The sequence below is a fragment of the Caloenas nicobarica genome, chromosome 26 (genome assembly GCF_036013445.1).
Source record: "Caloenas nicobarica isolate bCalNic1 chromosome 26, bCalNic1.hap1, whole genome shotgun sequence".
Taxonomy (NCBI): Eukaryota; Metazoa; Chordata; class Aves; order Columbiformes; family Columbidae; genus Caloenas; species Caloenas nicobarica.
The window spans coordinates 2,200,316-2,218,853 of NC_088270.1; the positions used below are offsets into that span (position 1 = coordinate 2,200,316).

The window sequence follows — 18,538 nt, forward strand, 5'->3', positions numbered from 1 at the left end:
TTTGGCCAGCGACTCTTCAGGGGGCGTGAGTGCCCAGAGGCTGGGCTCGGGCGTGAAGGCTGGGCAGCGCAGCCTCAGCCTCTGGGGAGCTGGGGTGCGCACTGGAGATGAACCCCTTTGCTTCCCCTGTGCCACCGTCTCCTCCTGTCCCTGCCTTGGCTGCATGTGCATATCGTACATTGGCCCGCTTGTGTCATGGCAAAGCACTGTGCTGCTCCGCGCCACACCACAGTGCCTCCAGGGCTGCTTTCTTCCACAAATCTTTGCTTGAGACCAGGGCTCCCTGTTAGCTGATGGCTCATGATGAGTTCCTGTATAGCATATGTCTCGCTGAGGTGTCAGATGAGCTGGACAAGTGGGAAGCAGCATGCAGCACTAGGTATAGCAAGGGAGTCTTGCATAGACTGGTTATAAAACTCTCTGTCTTGATTTTACTGCCTTTGGTAAATATTTCTGGGACAGGCAATTCCTTGTCTGGCTTTAATTACCTGGGCAAATTTTCCTAAGGATTATATTGACCTCAAATATGTCAACATTTATTGAGGCTGTGTTCCTGAGGCTTTTCCCATTAGATGCTAATGGATTCTGGCTAATAGTCAAGCCAGATTGACCACCGGAGGGTACCGTAGCCAGCTCCAGGATACCACAAGTACCTAGGGAGTGAGCTGGGGAGGGTTACATCAGCTTTGTCAAGCCAAAAGCAAAAATGACCATGGCCCCAATCCAAAGAGATCAGGGAACATGCTTGGGCAATTACATTCCTAACTATCTGCTTCTTTGGGCACGGTTCACTCCAAGTCATGGCTATATTTATGTGCGAGACTTCAAGCAAAGGCTGCTTTTGCTTGGGATGTGTGCTCCCCTCCCCTTCTGTGTGTCCCACACTGTGTGTCAGCCAGCTGCCAGGCCCGCACACACGCTGAAGCTCCCCTGATTGTGCAGCTCTGCATGGCTGGGCAGCGCTTTCAGATGTGTGTGCATGGGTGTGCACAAGGTGCATGCCAGCTTCTGTGCCTGTACACAGGGGAACAGCCCCCACCATTGTCCCTGGCCCAACCCCAGGAACCCCACCTCTCCCTTTGGCCTTGACTGCTCAGCCCCAAAACACCCTGCTGTTGGCTAGCCCTGCTCCATCCCATGCACCCCAGATGCCTGTACTCAGCACAGGCAGAGGAGACCACAGAGGCAGAGCCTTCTCTGCCTGCAAAAGTCATTGCCTCGCTGTTTCCATTAGTGCTCAAGAAGGGGCTGATTTTAGTAGAGATAAAACCTCAGCCAGAGGTTTGCGGTCTTTGCCACATGCAAAACTCCGTGTTCATTTTCACTCTCCCACACTCAACAGAGTGGTAAAAGTTTCCCTCCAGGGCTCCCTCCTGCCCCCACCCTGGCACTGTCACAGCCCTGCCAAGCAGGGACAGGGTGCACGCACCATTGCTTCTGATGCGTCACCCTGCAAGGGGAGCCTGCAGGAACAGCTTGGTAGGGCTCCCCAGCATGCCTGCCCCACTCCGGTGGGTGGGGATGGAGTTTGCTCTAGGGTAGCAAAGTGCATTTCGGGTGGAGCGCAGGGAGATGGGAGTCATTCATCCTGTGCTGTCAGCACAGCAGCAGCTGAAGGACAAAGTCTGACCCTGTTCCTAGGGTCATCCCCAACCTTGGGAGATGCTGACTGTACAGGCGATGCTGTGATCCTGCCCCTGTCCCAGAGCCCTCTGCCACTCCAGGGATGAGGGGGATTGGGCAGGGGCACACAGTGCCAGGCTCCTGTGCCCGTGTGCTCAGAGTCCCCTGCATCTGTCCCAGCACCTGACAGCCATGGGGCTCTGGGAGAGCCAGCAGACCCAGGAGACTGCCACCCAGGCACTAGCAGAGAGCGACAGGACCATCGCTCAGCTGCAGAGCTCTGGGATGCACTGCTGAGTCACGGTCCTCTCCATAACATCACCCGCACCAACAACAGTGTGGATTTGTCCTTTAATCGCACCCCGGGTGGGTGACACGGGAACAGTGCTATGATAGGAAGCAGAAACTCACTGTCCCCGGGTTCACAGAGAGGATAAGAGGAGGAACACAAGTGAGATATCCGTGCAGGTGCAGACCTGAGCCAACAGGCTGAGAGGTGGGGGGTTTCCCCAGCACTCTGTTGGCCTCTGCTGCTCCCTTTGCCCTTCACGCAGCAGCTCTAAGGCCAGCCCTGGGCTGAGCCAAGCCTCAGGCTCCCCCTTCTCCGGGTCATGGTGTGGAGAGCAGTGCCTTGGCTCTCCTGACATCTCCCAGAGCCTGGAGCTGGGCAAGGGCTTCAGTGCAATGTCCCTACATACCAACAGAGGCAGCTGGGCGAGCAAAGACACAGATCTGCCTTCAGGTTAGAAGCCACCACCATAGTTAATAAAAGCTTGGAGCCAGCCTCGGTCAGTGGAGATGACTCTCTTGGAGGTGTGATGCCATAAGCCCCGCCGTGGGCATGGAGACACAGCAGCTGTGTGTGCAAAGGCCATGCTGGGCAGCACTGTGCTCTCCAGGGAGCCAGGTGGGGGGCACGATGGGCTGATGTGGCCTGGGTCGAGGCACTATGGGGGGGAGCCTGGCCGGAGGCAGGACACGCCTGGGCTGCTAGAATGCCTGGTGCAGCCTCCTCTGCTCCACCTGGCGTGAGCTCTGCAGGGACAGAGTGGGGACATTGTGGGAAGCACACATCCACCCACCCCACCACAGTCCACCTTTGTCCCATGGGCAGGTTGGAGGGGTCTTTCTGCCTGGCCCCTATGGCCAGGGGACCACACAGCCCCCTCTTTCCAGCATCACAAGTGCCAGGAAAATATTAGGACTGGCAGGACAGGAGGGTGCCCGGACTCAGAGCAGCTCTGGGCTGTGAGCAGCACTGCCACGAGGGCCTGGCAAGAGGGGTTACCTGTGTGATCTCTATACTGTTGGCAGCAGACATCAGCCAGGAGACAGGTCCCTTTGGTCCCACCTCAATAGGACAGAGTCCGGGGGAACCACTGGGAGAGGGCAGAGAGGGTGTGCGGGAACCTGAGGCAGGGTCATTTTCCTCAAAGAACAGCAGAGGGGACAGCCCAATCTGGAAGAGCAGAAGAGGGGCAGCTGTACAGCTCCTGGCCCTCCACGGCAAGGCAGGTCCCTTGAGGACCTCGTTGTGCAGTCCTGGAGGCAAGGCATCTGTCCCATCATCCAGTCTTGCAGCACCCCAGGGCTCCCCAGCCAGGGCAGGACCATGCTTGGTCCCCAAAACCTACCGACTGGTAGAACTCATCACCAGCAGGGTCGATAACCAGCAGGGTCACCTGGTCATCACGAGCACGGATCCTGAGCACTGTCTGCTGGTGGTCCAGCCCCTCGATGCTCTCACCATTCACAGCCAGGAGACGGTCCCCTTCCTTCATCCCTGCCTGCTCGGCTGGCAGCCCGTCATCCACGTCCCACAGGAACTGGCCTGCCACAGCGGGACAGAGGGAAGGTGGGGAGATGCTCACAGGGGCATTCAGCCAGATGGGAACTGGCAGCGCTGACCCCTGTGTGCAGGTGGGAGCAGGGTCCCGCTGTGGGCACAGGGCTTGCAGCTATTCCCAACCCTCAGACATGCCTTGCTGAGGTACAGACTGCCCCTCTCGGTCCCCTTACCTGTGGCCCCCGAGCTGCAGTCATCCTCTTTGAGCAGAAACCCGTAGCCAGCTGGACCCTTCACCATGTGCAGCTCCCGGACCTTGAAGGGAAGCCAGGAGGTGTCTGCCAAGGTAGCTGTGACCCTCAGGCCATGCAGGCGGTAAAACTCCTCCACAGCACTGGATGCCACCAACAGCGTCACCTTGCTGCCGCTCCGCTTAAGCTGGAGAGAAAACGCAGGGCACTCAGCGATGTTGCTGGCCCTGGTCCCCCACCCATATGTGCCAGGACCACACACCTTTCGAGCAAGCTGCGTGTTTGAGTAGTTCTTCACGCTGGCCCCGTTCAGTTCCAGGAGCCAGGAGCCTGGTGGCACTCCTGCTCTCGCCGCCGGCCCGTCCTGCCGCACCGACAGCTGGAAGGTGCCCCTCACACCTGCAGGATGGGGAAGAAGCAGCCTGGGGAGAGCATGGTACTGTGTCGGGGAAGCTCACAGCACCAGCATTCCACTGCCTGCTTTACCTTCTGGACCTGACACACTGAAACCAAAACCGCTTTTGTCCCGTGTGATGTGGCAGAGGCGTGGGCGGACATCAGTCGGCAGCATCTGGGACAGGTCCCTGCCCAGGGCTTTGGCTGCTTCGTAGGAGTTGCCGTCCAGCACCGCCAGCAGGACCTGGTTCCCACTGGCCTTGATTCTATGCACCACCTGGAAGGACTCAGGCTGTGAACCCTGGGCAGGGAGCCCCTCCAGCCACAGCCTGTGGGATCAAAGCCCCGAGGGCAGCAGGGTCTCGCACCCTCTGTGCCCCCAGCTGGGGAGGACCTGGGCATTCCCACAGCCTCAGGGTGCTCCCAGATTACCCTGTGGTGGTCCACGTCGTCCACAAAGTGGCCGTTGACCTGGAGGAGCCGGTCTCCATCCTGCAGCCCCCTTCGCTGAGCCAGCCCCCCCAGTTCGACCTGCCGGATAATGTGGCCCTGGCAGCCCAGTTCCTCGCGGAGGCAGAAGCCAAAGGTCTCTGTGCTGTCCTTGCTCAGGAGGTAGAAGCGGGGCTCCCCCACACCCTCGCCATCTGCATGGGGCACAAGCCCATGAGCAAGTTCCTGCAGGGATCCTAACGCGGGTTCTCTACCCCATCCTGGGCTGTGATCTCCCCATCCCCTGTGCCTTACGTGTTCACCTCCTCACCATGAGAGAGCCCAGGACCCCAGTGACGCCCTGCTGTTAGAACCCCATGCTGACACGGGGACACCCTGGGGTGATGTGGGTATTTACCCGTGTCCTCAGACAGTGACAAGGCAGGGTTGTCTATCCCATCTTTGGGGTTAAATTCAAATTTTCTGAAATGATAAAGGGCAGGAGAGAGCACGTTAGTGCAGCAGCATGGCTTTCCTCCCACCCTCCCCAGCCCTTCTGTGAGAAGCCCAACCAGGGCCACAGCTCCGGTGTCTCCTCTTCCCTGGGGAAAGCCAGGACGAGATCTCTCCCTTGAACTGTCCCCCACATCTGTCCTGAACTAACAACTCAGGGAAGACCTTCCTGCAGGACGCAGCTGGGATTGACAGCCGCAACCCACACCACCTCAGCTGAGGATGTGCCCCAGCACAGCCCAGTTTTGGGGCCACGAGCCCCCAGCCAGGGGGAGCTCAGCACTTACATGATGGACTTCTTGTCACCCTCGAGCCCTGCAGAGTGAGAGGAGAGGTCAGCGCAGGCGGCGGCAGGCTGGGAGCAGACCCGATGCTCTTGAGCACTCGGGGCTTGTCCATTCGCAGGCTGAGCATGCCACGCCAGGTGAAATGACTTTGCCAAGTCCATGCAGCTCCCCTGGCCCCTCTGTCCCGCAGCTACAGCCCATGGCCAGGAACAGCTCAGAGCCCGGTCCTGACACCAGTGTCCTCTTGCATTTCAAAGCAGCAGGACACTCGCTGCTTGGATCCAACAAGCACCCGCTGCCCAGCCCAGTGGGGTCCTGCAGCACCAAGGGCAAAGTAGGGCCAGGCAGTGGTATGCAGATGGAGGTTAGTCCTGGGGCTTTTGAGTGAGGGATAAGAAGGATCACCAGGGCCCCAGAGAGCTGGCTGGAGCCAGGAGATGGGGGCAGAGCCTTCCCCTGTACACCTCCCCATAAAACCCCTTGCCACCTCTTCCAGCACAAGGAGCCCCAAAACCAAGGAGAAGGAATTCCTGCCAAGCACCCCCACAATGTCCATCTGCATTGTCCTGGATGCCTCTTCTAGCTCCTTTCTGTGGCCTGGGATTGGACATTGCCTTGCTCTGTGCAGAAGCAGGTCCTGGACCATGTGTGTGGGGAAGGGTCCTCACAGGACAAAACCCCACTGCCCTGGCACATACCTTTTGTTTGCTTCATGGCTGCAGGGAATGCGAAAGGGAGCAAGGTACAGGGTGAAGTGGCAGGGAAGCCAGTGTCCCCGCCTCTTCCAAGACGCCCCAGGTTTAATGGTTAAACAGCCCCAATGTCTTCCCTGCCCTCCCAGCTCTGGGACACTGCCAGCCCTTGCCCAGCAGAGCTGGGAGCAGGGACCAGCACCCTGGGACACCCAGCCTGGGAACAGATCCTGGTGTCCCAACTTTCAGCTGCCCCTAAGGGCAGCCCATGGTGGGGAAGATTGACTGGTCTGGCATGGGCTGGAGCAAAACCGGGCTGCCCCATCCTAGCCCTGTGAGATGGGGAAGGGCCAGAGTCCTCCACTCCAACTGCTGGAGGGACGGCTGCACCAAGTGCCTCCACATTCCTCCCTCCAAGATGGGCCCGGAGAGGAGATTGTGTCTTGACACCAGTGCGCTTCAGTGGAAACAAAGCGGTGCACTTTAATGCTACGAAAGGTTTCACAAGCACGTCTGAGTCCTGCCCCTCTGCTACTGCTGTGGCTCATGGCTGGGCCAGCATGGCCAGTGTGCAGGGGTTGGGTCTCTACAAACCCAGAAGAACAAGTCCCATTTGCTCCTTGCCTGGTCTCTGTACAGTTCTCCCACACTTCAGCCTTGCCTGCAGATGAGGGCTGAGCCCCACATACCCAGCACCTTTGCCCACTTTGGTAGCACTCAATCGTTAGGCATCTCCAGGCAGATAAGGGCACAGGGGATGTGCTGCTGGGGCACACTCTATTGTTTTCTCCCCAGCAGCTCTGCTCCCCCCCTGGCCAGGTGCACAGACAGCAGGTTAGAGGGTCCCATGCTGCAGTTTCCCTAGCATCTTCTTGACCTCACTCTCGACTCGTAGGAATTTGGCTTTCCTCCAGGGGTTGGCAGTCTGTCTCCGGCTGCTCTCCAGGTCCTGCAGGATGAGGACAAGGTGCTGCCGAACCCGCTCACGATCCCAGAAAGGCAGGTTCTTCTGCACAATGTTCAGGATGTTGGACCAGTAGTCAGAGACATCGGTGCCTGCTGTAAGGAAGACCAGTGCTCTGACGCCGTCCCGGTCCATGCGCAGGCTGTGAAGTGCCCGCTTGCCATCCTCACTGATGTCGTTGAAGTACAAACTGCAGAAAAGGAACAGGAGACATCGTGAAGGCTGGGGACAGGATGCAGAGGCAGAGAGGGACTTCCCTCTCACTGCCATGGGGAGGGACACCTGGTCAGAGGCATCGCCTGCAAGAGGGAACAGATTGGGCAGAGTGAACTCACTGCACTTTGTCCAGCGTTGCATGCTTTTTGGCCACCTCCACCACGTGCAGGGCAGCTGTGTCCATCAGGGAGTTGTAGCCCAGGTTGAGCTCCTGGAGGTGCTGGTTCTTGGCCAGGTGTTGAGCAATGATTTCGGCACCCCGGTCCCCCAGCGCGGTGTGCAGCAGGGACAAATGAGTCAGCGAGCGGTTGCCTGCCAGAGCCTCAGCCAGGTATTGTGCCCCCTGCTCGCCCACTGGATTATTTGCCAACCTGTGGACACAGGAGCTCAGGACAACGCCAAGGCTGGGCAGGGGGGCCAGGGCACGTGGTAGGCAGCAGAGGCAGTTTAACGCAAGGACAGAGGCAATACTCACCGCAGGCTGCTCACCATACACTTGTCATGCAGAAGCAGGTCACGGATTTCCCTGCAGGCGTCAGAGCCCAGGCCGTTGAGCTGCAGACTGATGCAGAGTGAGACATGGGGGTGGCAGGACTGAAATGGCTTTACCTGTAGGGCTGGCAACCCTGCCTTCTCCATTTTCCCTGGCCCTCACCATCACCATCTTCCCTGGGTTCCCCAGATAAGGCCACGCAAGGCTTCCTCTCCAAAAGGAACCACAGTGAAACTGCACCAGAGCTTGGGTAGCATCAGCCAGCAGAGCCATTGCCAGTAGGAGCCAGGGAGGGGAAGGAGGTGCAGGGACCACAGTGGGTGGGTGAAGGTCTGAGGAGGAGTGATCAGGAGCCCACCAAGCCCTCCTGAGCATTTGGACGAAAGAAAGGCTGCACAGCCCCGCTGCACAGCTGAATCCATCTCTGCTGAGCAGGCTCGCCACCCGCTGGGCAACAGGAAGATTGCAGTTCCACAAATGGACTGGAATGGAACCCAGCCCTTTGCACAGTCCAGACTCCCACCCTTGGGCTGCCTATCTCCTACACAGAGTTAGCAGCAGCAGAGATAGCTACAAGGGGATGCTGGGTGGCTCTGGGTGCCAAGCAATGGAGGACCTGGGTCTGCCAGGGGAGATGGCAGCCCAGCCTGTGGTACCAGCTGCAGAGAGCTGCCCGAAGAGTCCTATGGGAGGGTGTGTTGGGAATGCAAATCCCAGCATGCAGTGCCCTAGCAGGGCTGCTCAAGGAATGTTGCATGTTGGAAGCTGTAGTCCCCTAGGTCTGCACTGGAGATAAACAAGGGCATGTATGCCCTTGCTTTCCTTTGCCACACTCAGGCCCTTAGTGTTTCCCTGTGATGGGCAGAGGTGAGAGAGGTATCAATTTTTGAGCACTGCCCAATGGCAGAAGAAAGTGATACTCACTGGAGAGCTTTGCATCGCAGCAAGACAGGGAAGAGGATCCTCAAGCTGCTTGTGTCAAGGTTGCAGGAGGTCAGGTTGAGCTCCTCCACCTCATGGCATGTTGTGCCCATGACAGATGCCAGGACAGAGCACTTGAGAGGGGTCATCTTGACAGATGAGAGGTTGACAGTCCGGAGGGAGCGGATGGCCTCAGCTGTGAAACGCTTGTTCTGGAATTCATGCAGGAAGAAGAGGTAGTCCATCAGCTCAGAGGGGGGCAGCCCCTTGCGGCTCTTCCTGATGACTGTCTTCTTCATGGCCTTGGCAATCTCAAAGGCTGCCAAGTTCTTGATGGAGCATCCCAGCTGCTCCAGGATGGCGCGGTTACGGCGAGACAGTATCCCACCCATGAAGATGGGGAAGAGCTCAAAGACCTCATCATCAGGGGCCTCATCAGGGTGGCGCATGGGGCCCTCCACGCCCAGGATGCTGAAATTGATCTGATCCAAGACATCATCATTGTAGTAGTCCTCCTCTTTGAACATCTCCTCTGCCATGGTGTGGGCAATAGCATCCCGGTCCCTACCACTCAGCCGGGAAAAGTAGCGAGGAAAGATTTTGAGCAGGTTGAAGAGCACTGGCAGGAAGCGCAAGGGCAGGACCTTGGAGATGATACTCAGAATGACAGCGACATCTTCACTCACCTTCCCAATGACCTCTGACAGCTCTTTCCCCACCCTCTGTGCCAAGGTCTTCTTCTCACCCAGCACCACATACAGGGCTGCCAGGTACTCCTGCATAGCAGGGATGGTGAAGACGAAGGTGTGCTCTTTGCCTGGCTGCACGCATGGAGTGAGGAAGAAGCGGAAGACATCACTGCGAAAGACCTCCAGGAGGTTGAGCTCACTTTCAGTCTTCATCTTCACCTCAAAGCACTGCTGCAGGTCGTCCTCTGAGAAGCAGGTCTTGCGGGACATCACCCCTTCGTAGGCCAGCTTGCCCACTGTCTTGGCCACATACTTCATCATGGAGATGTTGGTGGAGTCAGTGCTGTCCAGCACCTCCCCGCTGAAGTTGAGCCTCAGGAAGCTGGTGTAGATGCCGGTCAGGGTCTGGCTGGGAGGCACCGTCCTGGTGAAGTAGAGGAAGTGCAATGTGGTGCACACCAGCCAGCAGTAAGAAGGCAAGAAGCAGGCAGCCGCTATTTGGTTGTGGCGCTCCAAGTTCCTCGACAACATCTCCACCAAGTTTTCCTGTTCGCTTGAGCTGCTACCCACACTGTTCTCTCCACCGCAGCCAGGCTGGCTGAGACGCATCTGGAAGTACAGCTTCTGTAGGTTGGTGTCAGAGAAGCCACAGATCTCGGCATAGCGGCCCACGTACTTGCCAGGGATCCGGCGCACTGCTGATGGGCGCGTGGTGGCAATGATGCTGGCCTGGAAGCAGAGGGCTGGGTGAGTTTGGAGTTGCTCCCTCTGTGGCTTTGAGCTAAGTTCAGCAGGGCCCCAAGTGCATAACCCACATACAGGTGCACAGGGATCCCACCACCCAGAGGCTGGGGTTCAAGAAGCCGCTGCCCAAAGGGTGTTGATTCAAATCTGGCCCAGACAGAGAGGACAGAAGAGCTGTGCCCATCCCCTACTAGACATATATCATGTCTGGAAGATCACAGCCTAGCAGACTGCTGTCTTTGCCTTACCAGGATTCCCCAAAGACACCACAGAGACAAACCAGTAACACTGACATGAGGCCACCTTGGTGAGTCCCTCCAGAGGTGGAGGCTGCCTGTTCACTCACGGCCAAACTGGACTACAAGCAATTAGCACAATGGCCATGCCTGCATTGCGCCAGGGCTCACCCCCAGCCTTTCTCCAGCATGAAGGAGCTGGAGGGAGACACTGACCTCTGGCAGGAGGTATTTTCGCAGCAGGTTGACCACGATGGCAGAGGGAGGCACAGGCTCATTGGGGTCACAGCACAGCTCCGTACCAGCCAGACTGAAGTTCAAGTTGAGGCGCTCCAGGCCATTGAGGATGAAAAGCACCTTCAGGTTGGAAGTGCCCAGCATCGGTACCACATCCCGGAGGTGCTGGTACTTCTTAGTTATGAGGCGCCGCAGGGAGATGGGGGCATGACTATGGGACAGGTCCTCGCAGGAGAAGGGTATCACCAGCTCAAAGCGGGGTAGGCGACCGTGGCACCAGTCCACCACCATCTTCTTGATGAGAGTGCTCTTCCCCGTGCCCACAGTGCCATACAGCACCACGTTCTTCACTTGCCGTCCACAGGCATCTACGTCGAAAAGTTTCTGGAGACTGATAACCTGGCTGCAAGGCTGCTGGAGCTGATTGTGGATGGTTAGGTCAGGTGAGGGCTTCAGGATCTCCTCCAGGGAGCTCTCCCGGATCACTGGGTCCACGTGGACGGCGTTCAGCGAGAAGGAAGGGCCGAACTGCCTCTCTTCATTGGGCTGGTGGCTGAACCATGCAGACAGGCTCTTCTGGTGTTTCTTGATGGCATCTGGGAAGCAGAAGGTGATGGAAAAAGACCTCACTGGCAGGGGACTGCGGCAGTTACATGCTCCAAGCCACTGCAGTGAGGTGGCTGCAGAAAGGAGGACAGGATCTAGTTCTTGCTAACCCTAAGCCCAGAACAGCAGCTGCCCTCAGCCCGCCATGTAGGACCCTCCATCCGCTTCGGCACAGGGCTGCAAGCTTACCAGAAGAGGCCACGTTCCTCAGCTGGGACAAGCCATGGCGAGAGGATCTGGGCTGGACAGAGTGTTCCTGGGACCCCCCCTGGTAGTGAACACAGCCCCTGCAAGAGGAGGAAGAGCGTCACAAGGAGGACAGGGGCCAGCAGCTCCAAGCCCTGCCTGGGGCAGGGTGGGCAGATACAAGTGAGTGCCATGGGAAGCGCTGAGTAGAGCCAGCTCACCCCTTCCTTCCCCCACAGCAAGGGAGAGTGCAGGGCTGGGGCAAGGGCAATGGCTGAGAACTGAAGGGAGGTCAGCAAGCCGTGTGCCGTACATCCCCAGCAAGCCCGTGGTGAAGCGGAGAAGTTGGGCTGGATTCAGAGTAGGCAGGGAGCTGGGTCTAGGTTGTTTTCTAGGTGGAGGGAAAGCAGTGTGTCTGCCCACAGAGCCCTGGTGGTCCCAAGGCAGTCAGCTCAGCTGCCCGGGTCCCGTGGCGAACAGCCACGGGGCAGAATGGGCCAGGCCCCATCTGTATGGCACTGTACCTGGAGAGGGAGATGCTGCTTGTGCGAAGGATCTTCCTGAGGAAGTAGCTGCCTGCAGTACCTGGCAAGAAGAAGAATTCATATGGTCAGGGTTGGTCTTCTCTGGCCCAGCAGAGCTAACACCACCAAGCTCTCTGGCTTCGCATCTGGCAGGGGTGACCCACAGACTGCACAGGCTTCACTGTGCAACTCAGGAGGGATGTGCACCAGGGACAAGGCAGATTCAGAGTCACAATCCCACAGGCACAGAGCCCAGCTCACCTGTCGCTGAAGCAGCACACAGATACACACTCCGGGTCCCCCTGCTCCCTGGCAGGGATCGGTGCAGCTGCGTCCAGCTGCTCCAGGGCAGGCAGCTCTGGCATTGCATGGCCCATGACATCCTTTTCCTGAAAGAGAGGGGACACCCCTAAGGCAGACTGGGTGCCTGGACCTGCTGGTTCCATGCCCCAGCCTAGCTTTGCAGCCTTAGGCTCTACCTACCCCAGCCCAGGGATGCCTAGATCAGGAATGACCCAGTCCCACATGTGACCCCACAAAGCCACTGGCCATGGGAAGCAGTGGTGCCCTGGCTGGCAGGGTGGCTGGAGCAGAGCTGAGATGGCAGAAGCACGTCCCAGCTCAGACTCCCCATCCAGCACCCTTCACAGACCTACCTGGCCACTGCCGGGAGGTTGCAGCCAAGAGGGCAGCAGAGCAGAGCCCCAAGGAGGTACTGACCCTCCTAGGCAAGCCTGCCTGCCCCCCAAAACCGGCCCCCCAAACCACCTCCCAGTGTCTCGGTTGGGACCAGCCACCTCATTCACTGGGGGCACAAGGGGCAGGGGACGGTCTCCCTTGTTAGCAGCCAAAACTCACTAGCCTAGACTCGGCTGTAACAGTACAGCTATGACAACTGTGATAACCGAGAGAGCAAAAGGACTGGGGCAAGGGCAGGCTTCCTCCTCCCAGGCTTGAGGTCTTGACATTTTAGGGCTTTCTATTAGAACAAATCAACTGCCGTCCCCAAACTGCAATGAAAACCTGTAAAACCAGGAGCTGGAGCTGGGAGAGGAAAGACAGCAGGGAGGGGCTTAGGAAAGGCAGAAAATAAAGGTGATCCCATGTCCACTTGTATACTGCCTTCTCCCAGCCTGACACTGGTCTGTCCCGGGGCAGCCACCCCTGACAAGCACTGCTGTCCCCCAGCAGGCACTCAGCTCATCCCTCGGGGCTGCACTGGGTCCAGCCCGGCACAGGGTGATTTTTCCCAGGCAAAGTGCCCATCTCCAGAGGCGGACAAGAGGCTCAGCAGCTCTGGGGTGCTCAGGCAGCTGTCCTGCATGGGCTCGGCTCTGCGGGATGGAGCAGGACGGGGTCGGCAGCTCTGATCCCCGGGGATGTGGCGCAGCAGAGTGCTGCCCAGCCTTACCTGCCCCAATATGGTCCAGTCTGGTAGAACTGGCTGTGCCGGAGATGATTCATCCTCCCACCCCAGCTCAGCAGGGTGATCCTTCAGGAACACGGGTTGGGCTCACCGCCCCCAACATCCCGAGAAACTGAGGCACAGAAGCAGTAGGGTGTAAGCAATCCCCAGCATCCAGGAAGGGACAGTATGCAACTCTCTCTGCACTTAGCCTGCCCCACCAGAGGACGAGCAGGGTGATGGCTTGCTCACACCTCCCACAGCCCGGGCTTTTTGCAGTCCCTCATCCTGTTATCCAGATGGAGAAACTAAGGCACAGGGGTGGAGGACAGTGGAGCTGACCTTGAACCTGGGTGTCCTGGCCTCGAGGCCTTTGCAGCAAGCGAACCCCGATGCGTCCCGTGCCCAGGTCACAGCACCCTCTGCCACCCAGGGCATGTCGCCAAGCAGAGGGCCCTGTGCTGACGCCTGCTGGGGTCCCCCTTCAGGGACCCCTGCTGCATGCCTGGCCCACACACCCTTGCTCTCTGGTCACCGCCTCCGCCCCCCATCTTCCGCGTCCATGTCCGAAGGGACACACACCGCACGGCACGAAGGGACACGGCACAGCACGGTGCCCGAGGCACTGGTGGTGCGGGAACCTGGAGCCCAGGGCAATGGTGAGGCTAGCGCTGAGCAAGGCGAGAGCGATGGCTGTGCCGAAAGCAGCGGGGTTACCTCCAGCAGGACTCCTTGCCAAGGAGGGTGAGCCCACGGCTCCCTGTGCTTGTGCTGCCAGGCGCCGAGTCTGTGCAGGAGAGCTCGGTGGTGCTCAGCTGCCTCCTTCCATCCCTGTCACGGGTAAAAGCTCCTCTCCGGAGGCGGCTGTTTTGCAGCCGTAACTTCCTGCAACGCCGTCCTGTCCCAGCGCGCCCTGCGCACAACGGCTGCAATCTCCACCAAACCGGGTGGGGAGAACAGCCACGGCCCCTCTTTGGGGCACATCAGAGGGGGACTCAACACAGGGGCTGGCAGGCACAACAGCAAGGAAAAACACCCCCAAACACAGGGACACACACAGTATGGGGAAGGTCTTGGGGTCTCACCAGCAGGGCTGCAAGGGGACATTTCCTCCAGACACATCTGGTGGTTCTGCATCCCCAGCTGCTGCCCGGCTGTGCAACAAGAGCCCGCACAGACAAGGACTGCTCCAGAGTGAAATCCCTCTGTGCTCGGCTGCCGCCACCTCACACAGAGCACAGTGCAGGGAGCGGGACAACGGCAGCTCCACCGGGAAAAGAGCCTGGAGGAAGCCGTGCTGGCAGGGCAGCCCAGCACTGCCTGGCTGTGTAGCACGCACATGGCCACGCACACGAACGCATATATATACATACCCTCTTGTGGCTTGCAGATCTGCTCTGGCAACGCAGTTAGACGGTGCTGAAACCAGAGCCAGTGGTGTCTGTGTGGCTGCGTGGACTCTGCTCAGTCCCTGGGGGCTGTCCCGGAAAGTGCCAGCCCACCCCAGCCAGTGCTGAGCCAGGGCTGCCAGGGCACAGGGTAATCCCAGAGACCACACTTGCACCCCAAAGACCTGCACAGAACCCACAGGGGCACGCATGTCCCTGCACGCACTTCAACACACTCAGCACCTGTCCCCTGTAATATGCATAGCCACCTGCCTGTGTGCTGCCCCCCAACACCCGCTTTCACACCCTGAAGCAGGGATGCCTGTCGGTGGAGGCAGGGATGCTTGTTGGTGTACCCAGGCACGCACATGTCCCGTTGCACGCATGCTCTTTGTCTGCACAGGGAGGGGAGGCATCCAGGCAGTACACTATAAATATAAGTTTTATTGATGTGTGAAATCCAACAAGTACAGCTGGCATCTCAGAAAGACTGAAATAAGCTGCAACATTTCTGCCTGCTCAACAGCTTCTGGGGGTCTCCAGACACCGGCGAACACCAGCAGCAAGCTGGGACCTGGCACCCTGTCCCTGCAGGGCACTTACCTGCGCGTGCAGCACAGCCCAGAGAGCCATCAGGACCCTGCCAGCAACGCTGTGCTGCTCCCAGAGCCCAGGGGCTCAGCTCCACTCTGCCTGGTTCCCGCCAGGCTGCAGCTGTGGGCAGCAGTGCCCTGGCCCACCTTCGCAGCCTCTCCCCAGCAAGGCAGAAGGACCCAGGCAAATGCTACCCACGCGTGGCTACCACAGCAGAGCTACGGCTGTGCGAGCAAACTCCCTTGGCCTTTGACCTGTTATCTGCATCTTATTTTGGCAAATGTCCCAGGAAAAAGGCAGCTCGCCTCCAGTCATGTGGGAGCACGGGTTTCAACAGCTGCACCTCTTCGCATGGTCCACCCCATGTCACACATGGAAGCCATTGTACAACCTCCTCTGAACATGTGGACAAGGCGAAGGCTCGAAAACCACAGGGTCCAGCATGGCAGGGACTCATGAAGAGATCGCAGGCAGCTGCAGGCTGCCCGTGGCACAAGGAACTGCCGTGGCAAAGGGACAGGACAAATGGTGTCCACACACAGTGAGAATGAAACACTGGTTTATTGCCTGATTTGAGAGAGGGGTGAAACCCTGGGAGAAGCCACATCCCCTCTTTGCGCTAGCTCAGTCTCCCCTCCAAGCAAACCCTAGCACCAGCTGGGTGATGATATATTTGCGCTTCTCATGTGTGTGACAAAGGTGGCCTGGACATGCGTGGAGGTGAGAGGCCATACCCCTGCTTGCCTACCTGCATTCACAGCACGCATGGGGGAGAGGCAGTACCTGATACAACCATGCCTGTGGGCTGAAGGAGCCAGGCTAAGGGGCTGAAGCAGTTTTAAATGGGTCGAGATTCAACCAGTGCTCCCAGGGAGCTGGAGCCACAGCCTGAACCACATCATCATCCATTCAAAGTGCATTGCAAGGGAAGGCAGGGGGCAGGAGGGGAGAGGAGGTGTGGGGGAAGAAGCCTGCTCTCCTCCATCACACTCCTCATGATTATCCCGACGCGTTCCCTGGTGGGATTCCTGTAGCCAGAAGCACCCACAGCCCTGCTCCCTTGCTCCGATAAAGTGCATCCTCACTGCTGCGTGCCAGCACAGCACATGGGTGCTGCCCACCCACTCAGAACAAGGCAAGACCCAGCCTGAGCACCCCTGGCCCCACACCACAATACAACCAGTGTTATTGCCAAGTGGTCCTGCCACAGCCCAGCTTGGTGCCCATCTTCCTCTGAGGGACACAGCCATCCTCCATCTCCAGAGCCTGTCCTGGTCCTCTGCCCCACAGTGGCCACGTACCTGGTCAGCTGGGACGCTGCAACCCATGCACTCACTGGCACAGGAGGCACAGGCTGTGCTGAACTGTCCTGGAGATCCTGGAGGTGCTGCCACCTGCCCTGTCCCAGACAGGCTGGTCTGAGCAGCCACCTGCAGAGCCACTTGCCCCAGCAGTCTCCCTCTGGCCACACCGACCTCGGGCAGCCTGTCCCGTGGTGTTTCTCTGCAAGCAGCAGAGGCTGGCCAGTGAAGGCTTCTGTTGCAGCATCCCTGTGTGTGTGGGACGTGGGCAGTGGCAGTCACAGGTGCTTGGTGGTAGCCCCCTCTGCTCCACACACAGGCGATTGCTAGTCCCTCTTGTCCTAGTCCTTCTGGAAGAGGCGGTGGCACTGACTGCGATGGCACAGGTGTCCCAAGAGGTACCATGTGCTGGGTGCAGACAGCAGCAGCACACAGTGCTGGGGACAGCAGTGCCTCCAGTGTGTGGGAAGCAGGACTCACCACAAGAGCCCCCACTGCCAGAGGGCAGTCAGAAGGCAGGAGCTGTGCAAAGCTGCACCACTGGCACCTCCTGACGACATGGTATCCATCCGGGGAAAAGCCCTCAGCCCAGCAGTGCACACCCTGCACTGGGCAAGGCTTAACTAGCCACAGCCCAAGAGCAGAACAGAAATAGGGCACTGGTCCCATCAGCCCCACGGACAGCGAGATGGAGAAGGGCGACAGCCTGCAGCTCCACCATTCCCCTAGATCCCTGCCTATCCATCCACCTCGTGATGGAGCAGACATAGGGACCATTCTCCACTCAACTGTGCCTCTGCGGCTGCAGTTGGCAGCGTCATGCCCAGGAGACTGCAGCCCCCCAAGCTGGCACAGCTCCATTGCGGACCATGGCACAGATCTGTCAGTGAAGGAAGATCCACGAGCAGAGGGGAATTTTGTGAGAGACAGCAGTAAGACAGACAAGAGCCCCTGAGGAAAACCCCAATGCTCAGCATGGAAAGGGCATCAGGGCATGTCCTGCTTCCAGACCCTTTGTACAGGAGAGCCCCGTGGCTACAAGCTCCTCTCAGCAATGCTGTCCAGGCAGGTGATAAAACAACCTTGCTGAATGCCCAGCATCAGTGCTGTAATACATTTCCCATCCATGTGCAGGCCAGCCAGATCCTGCTGGGCGGAGCAGTCCTAACACAAGCCAGTAAAAGCAAAGAGTCGTCTCTCAAGGATTTTGCTGACATCTGGCACTTGCCCTGCAACCCTCTGCTGCTCAGAGCCTGCCGGCAGCAGCGTCTCACAGACTGCACTTGAACCAGGGTCACCCAATGCAAAATACCGCTCCAAGATTTCAGCTGCTTTCCAGCTCTGGCACTGCTGGGACCCTCTTCTGCACAGTGTTACCCTGGGAGGTTTGCACTGTGGTGAGGCCAGGTGTCCCTGGGGCTGGAATCCCCTCCTTGCACCAATGGTGCTGAGCGAGGCTCAATCTTGCTGTTCTGCTGAGACAGTCACACAGTTGTGCCAGGGGGAGAGGAGTGAGGAGGGAGATGGTGCAAGAGAAGGGCTCAGGGCTGGCTCTTCTCCTGCAGTAGAAGCTCCAGCAATGGTACGACAGCCCAGCCCTGCTTTTCAGCCACCTGGTACTGGCCTAAATCCTCCCCAGTCTGCGCAGCACTTAGAGGGAGCAGTCACTTCTCTCCACGTTTGTTGATTTTATCCTCTTGGCTCAGAACCCAAAGGCAACAGGGACTGAATGTGAGACTTGCTAAGGTCTGAGAATACTGTCCCATTCCCACAGACCCTGACACATCCCCAGGTTTGAAGATCCCATCTCTGAGGATGGCATCTGAGCAGAAGTCTGAGACAAAGCCCCAAGTCCTTCTCTGCCTGCTGGCTCCATTTCCACTCCATGCAGACTGGGAAACACTGGGGTTTATAGAAAAAATAAAATTAAAAAAAAAAAAAAAAAGGGGGGATTTATGCAGCAAGAAAAATGGAATGAAGCAATTTCCGTGGCTACAGAGACAGGAAACACTAAAGCCTTGTGCAACTTGACCTACTGCATCTTTGGGCTCTTCTTA

General features: G+C 58.3%; 2 protein-coding genes across 4 annotated transcripts; both read right to left on the minus strand.

The window, feature by feature from the left end:
- Positions 1 to 2,613: 2,613 nt before the first annotated feature.
- On the minus strand, positions 2,614 to 6,709 carry NHERF4 (NHERF family PDZ scaffold protein 4). The gene is given in 10 exon segments (XM_065652175.1): positions 2,614 to 2,658; positions 2,912 to 3,082; positions 3,258 to 3,454; positions 3,643 to 3,847; positions 3,923 to 4,059; positions 4,147 to 4,333; positions 4,489 to 4,700; positions 4,904 to 4,968; positions 5,286 to 5,313; positions 6,667 to 6,709. Coding segments are annotated over 10 exon segments (1,290 nt in total).
- Positions 6,271 to 14,088, minus strand: NLRX1 (NLR family member X1). Of its 3 annotated transcripts, XM_065652172.1 has the most exons (10): positions 13,916 to 14,006; positions 13,205 to 13,331; positions 12,055 to 12,182; positions 11,794 to 11,854; positions 11,273 to 11,370; positions 10,457 to 11,073; positions 8,575 to 9,989; positions 7,633 to 7,719; positions 7,277 to 7,528; positions 6,271 to 7,131 (listed from the first exon to the last, which is right to left on the minus strand). In XM_065652172.1, exons 2-10 carry the CDS (start codon positions 13,255 to 13,257, stop codon positions 6,813 to 6,815), a joined length of 3,030 nt encoding a protein of 1,009 aa, XP_065508244.1. In that variant the 5' UTR covers positions 13,258 to 13,331; positions 13,916 to 14,006; the 3' UTR covers positions 6,271 to 6,812. The 3 variants fall into 3 exon arrangements, with proteins under 3 accessions (XP_065508244.1, XP_065508245.1, XP_065508246.1); XM_065652173.1 differs by lacking the exon at positions 13,205 to 13,331 and having other exon boundaries at positions 13,916 to 14,088; XM_065652174.1 differs by lacking the exon at positions 6,271 to 7,131 and having other exon boundaries at positions 7,441 to 7,528; positions 7,633 to 7,712.
- Between the last annotated feature and the right edge of the window lie 4,450 nt (positions 14,089 to 18,538).